Genomic DNA, 4,266 nt, shown 5'->3' on the forward strand with positions numbered 1-4,266 from the left:
CCGTGGCCGTGGTCTGCTCACCGCGCCGCCCTTGCTCGCCCCGACCCGCCACCCCTGCTCCCCCCGCCGCCCGTGGCCGCGCTCCTCCGGCCCACGCCGCCGTCGTGGCCGTGGCCGGCTGGCGGGCTGGCGTGCGCACGCGAGGAGGCCGACGGCAGCCAAGGACGCACGGGGCACTTTTTCGTGTGCGTGGGATGTTAGGCGCGCTGGAGCTCACGCCCCAAATATACGGCTTCGGGTCCAGTTTCTTCCTGCGCGCTGAACACTTTTTACGGCGTGCTCTATTATGCAGCGTCCGCTGGAGTGTTATTTCTAGCTCCGTGCGCGCTAAACTTGCGATTTTTTGGGTGCGAGGCTGATATTGGGCGCCTGTTGGAGATGCTCTTATGATTTATGATCTGCCACAGTAAATGTTTTTTTAACGGTTTAAGCTTTGTGCTACACCACTCCCAACCTCCGGCGGGGCGGCGGATCTGGGGCCCCCGCGCCCGGATCTGGTGTGGTAGTGGGTGCGCGGCCGTAGGGGGCGGCGACTGTTGGAGCGGCGACCTCACGCGTCTTCCGATGGGCTGTGGCGCCGCTGGCACGGTGGATTTCTCCCGTGCACGAGGCTCGGAGGTGTGAGGGCGCTGGATCTTCCCTGCGGTGCTTTGGGCAGGCGTGGATCTGGCAGGGGCGGCGGCGGGTCTGCACGGCTCTTCGCTGTGTGGCTCGCTGTGCGTGTGAGGGTGCAGTGGCTGATGTTGGAGGTTCGGAGCAGGGTGCATGTGTGGTGGTTATGAGGATTCTGGTCTTCGGCAGGCGCGTGGTGGCGTGCGTTGGCGCGTCTGTTTCATGGCTGTGGCTGGCCGGCTGGGAACCGTGGTTGTTCTCCGTCTCGGGCGGTGCTTGGTGCAGCGGGAAGGTGGAGCGGTGGATGTCGACCATGGGGATTGTGTGCTACGCAGTGCTTCGGATCTGCTCAGGTTCGGAGGTGTGGAGAAAAGCTCCGGACGAAAGTCCAGCACTGACCTTGGGTCGGTGCCAGCAATAGCGGTGCCATGGCCATGGTGTCGTTCCCCTTCTTGAAGGTGTTGCCATGGTGCTTCTTTGCATGACTCTCTGGGAGAAATCCCTAGCTTCGGATGGTCGAAGCGGGCGATGTCGGCGGCTACGTTGTTTCCTTCTTTGAGGCATCGCCTTGGAGAGTCAGCATATTGCAGTTTGCACGGATCTCTTTGTCGTCGAGGGCAGTGGACGTCGGGGCGGCGGCTCCGGATGATTTTTGATTGTGCGTCGAGATGGCGATCTCGGGAACAATGTGAGTGGCAGCTCTATGAGGTGGGGCTCTATCGACATTGGTTGGGTGGCATCCTTGTCCCGCTTGGGCGGTAGGGGTGTCGGCTCGGTCGGTGCGCCGCGGGGAGGGGGCGGTCCGACTTTACGTCGGGGCGGCGGCCTCGGATGTGGTGCGAAGTTCGTGGTCTGAGAGCGGTTGCCCTGAGCAGCATGGGCTGCGGGCAGCTGGGTTGTGCGGCGTTGCTGCTTGAGTGGAGCGGTGTTATGTCGGGGCGGTGGCCCCGGAAGGCGGTGTCGGTTGATTGCGCTGGGCGCGACGGAGCGGTGGATGTCGGGGCGGCGGCCCCAAGAGAATCTCTGTCGCGACCAGACTTCTGTGGCAACGATGATGGTGGAAGTGTTGTCGGCGACGCGGCAATGGTTGTGGTAGTCGTCTCTTCTCCGGCGTGTCCATGATTTTGCCTCGGTTTGCTTGTTGTTATGGAGTCGAAGCTGCGGCGGCGAGGCCCTGTGGTGTACGATGACTGGCTGCAGGTAGCCCGTTCGGCGATCTTCTGTGGCGCCAGCCATGCCTGGTTTCGTTCTTCTGAGCTCTCCGTCAGAGTTGGAGCTGCGTTGTCTGGCCGCACGTCGACTTTGTCGTCGATTAGGGTGGGTTTTGCCATGTGTGTTTCAGTCTATCAGAGTGGGCTTGGTTCTTGTTGTTCCGGTTTTTGCCTGGTTTTCCGTAATTAACTGGGCAATTCTCTTCTACTTAATTAATAGACGAGGCAATCTTTGCCTCCGCTTCGAAAAAAATTAGATTTTTCCTTCTGTAGTACTCCTCTGATCCAAATAATGTGCCGTGGCTTTAGTTCAAATTTGAAGGGAGTACAATTTTTTGCATTATTTTTACTTGCAGATAGCACAGAAAACTGAGATCACCTATACCTCATTTTATGTCTCATCTTCTTTGATGCTATATTTTTTTTATAATTCTGTCAGTATGGATGTGAGAATTACTTTCCAAATTAGGCTTATGTTGGTATGTGCTTGTTAATTCACCCAGATTTACTCCAGAGCCCCAGTTTAATGCTCGGAAGCTCATTGGAAGCCCTCTTGTGACTTGTATTCCCAATGACTCAACAAGAAAAGCTGATATTTATGCGGCTGTCTCTGCGGTTCTGGCTCCATTTGTACGAGCAAAAGTGCATGCTCCAGGTGAGTCTGTGTTGAATGGCCGCAGGCCAAGTCTGGATGGTATTGTACCAAGGGATAATGGAGCCTCATGTGAGAAGGGTCTTTCTATGTCAAATGTGGATGAAGCAACGAGTGATGCTGAGTTTTTGCCGTTTAAGCTTTACTTGAGTGATGATAAAGGTCATATAAGAAATCCTGTAGAAGAAGATTCTGATCACGTTTTTGGTTTGCCCATGAGGTTACTGATGGGTTGGTCTGATAAAGAACATGAAATATATAACCTTAAATACATGGATGATCTTCCTGATGTTTTCAAGCCAGGATTTATGTCAAAGAAAACACGGCAAGAAGCAGTCAACTTATTTTCATGCTTAGATGCTTTTCTGAAGGACGAACCTCTAGGCCCTGACGACATGTGGTTAGTATTTTTTTCTTTTGACTAGTCCAGCTATTGGTGCGAACTTTCTTCAGTCTGATGGCTTCCACTGGTACCTTGCCTATCTGCAACAGGTACTGTCCTTGCTGCAAGGAGCACAGACAGGCTAGGAAGAAACTCGACTTGTGGAGGTTGCCTGAGATATTGGTGGTCCATTTAAAGAGGTTTTCATACAGCCGTTATATGAAAAATAAGCTTGATACCTTTGTGAACTTTCCAATCCATGATCTCGATATGACCAAGTACGCAAAGCACACATCAGGAGGCGACCAGCCCCTCATCTATGAACTCTATGCGGTGATAAATCATTATGGTGGTTTGGGAGGTGGTCACTATTCTGCCTACGCGAAGGTGCTTGGCCCATCTTTTGTGCTATATTGTTATCCATCAATGTCTTGCATACCATTTGTAGAATCACATGTGGGTTGCCTGAAATTCATTTGCTGTCCATTTTACACTTGCAGTTAATAGAAGAAGATAGCTGGTATCACTTCGATGATAGTCATGTCTCCTCTGTCAATGAAGAGGAAACAAGGACATCTGCTGCTTATCTGCTCTTCTATCGACGTGTTGATGGCAATTCCTGTGCAATGTCCGATGTTGTTCCAGTCAACACCCATATGGTTGATTCACTTGAGGCATAGATTTAAGTCCGAACATCAGTATCATCTGGTTTTGTGGCACTTATGGTGCTCGTGCTACGAATATTGTTTGACTGCAATTTTGCTGGTTTTGGGGCACTATTGGTGTATGGTAGGTCGTTGAACAATTGAAGGTTAGGGTTTCCAGTATCTCCAGTCTTGTCGGTTTAAAAGTAGGATTCATCTTGACAAGTAAACACTGAAGTGTAGCTGGCTACAGGTAGTATGTCGAAGTAACTTATGAGGATGCGTTGTGGGCTTAGGTAATATTGGTGTCAATGAGGTTGGTAAACTGGTAATGTATCCAGCTGAATGGAAACTATTGAAACTGATATGCTGTATGTAACTTAATATTTTAAAAACTTTGTCTAGTAGTAACTTTCAGACAGGTGTGAAGAATGGTTTTGTTCTTGGACCTTTTCTCTCCACCCCAACAGTGCATCAAGGGTCTTAACATAGTTTTAATATGAACATAGTTTTGATATGAAACAAGGTCTCATTTAAGGCACTAATGAGGCTGCTAAGGGCGTGTCCTGAATGCCTCATTTAATATGAACCTAGAAGTTGAAGATAGTTTTAGTGCAAAATTTGAGGATTTGCAAAGCTAGGAAAACTTAGCTCCTTGACAGCTATTCAAGGATACTGCCACTGCCTAAGTGAATCCAAGATACCGGTTTGATTGTCTCATCCCTGAATCTCCTCGTCACTCGTTTCATCCCCTTGTCTCCGTTG

At 50.8% G+C, this 4,266-nt stretch overlaps 1 protein-coding gene across 1 annotated transcript in view; it reads left to right on the forward strand.

The window, feature by feature from the left end:
• Positions 1–3,933, forward strand: part of LOC119267381 (ubiquitin carboxyl-terminal hydrolase 9-like) — a 25,580-nt gene extending 21,647 nt beyond the window's left edge. The window contains exons 11-13 of the mRNA XM_037548765.1: positions 2,327–2,875; positions 2,968–3,244; positions 3,358–3,933. Coding sequence (XP_037404662.1) covers positions 2,327–2,875; positions 2,968–3,244; positions 3,358–3,537 — 1,006 coding nt within the window. The 3' untranslated portion in view covers positions 3,538–3,933. The remainder of the gene's footprint in view (positions 1–2,326; positions 2,876–2,967; positions 3,245–3,357) is intronic.
• Positions 3,934–4,266: the final 333 nt, after the last annotated feature.

This window comes from Triticum dicoccoides, chromosome 1A (genome assembly GCF_002162155.2).
Source record: "Triticum dicoccoides isolate Atlit2015 ecotype Zavitan chromosome 1A, WEW_v2.0, whole genome shotgun sequence".
NCBI lineage: Eukaryota > Viridiplantae > Streptophyta > Magnoliopsida > Poales > Poaceae > Triticum > Triticum dicoccoides.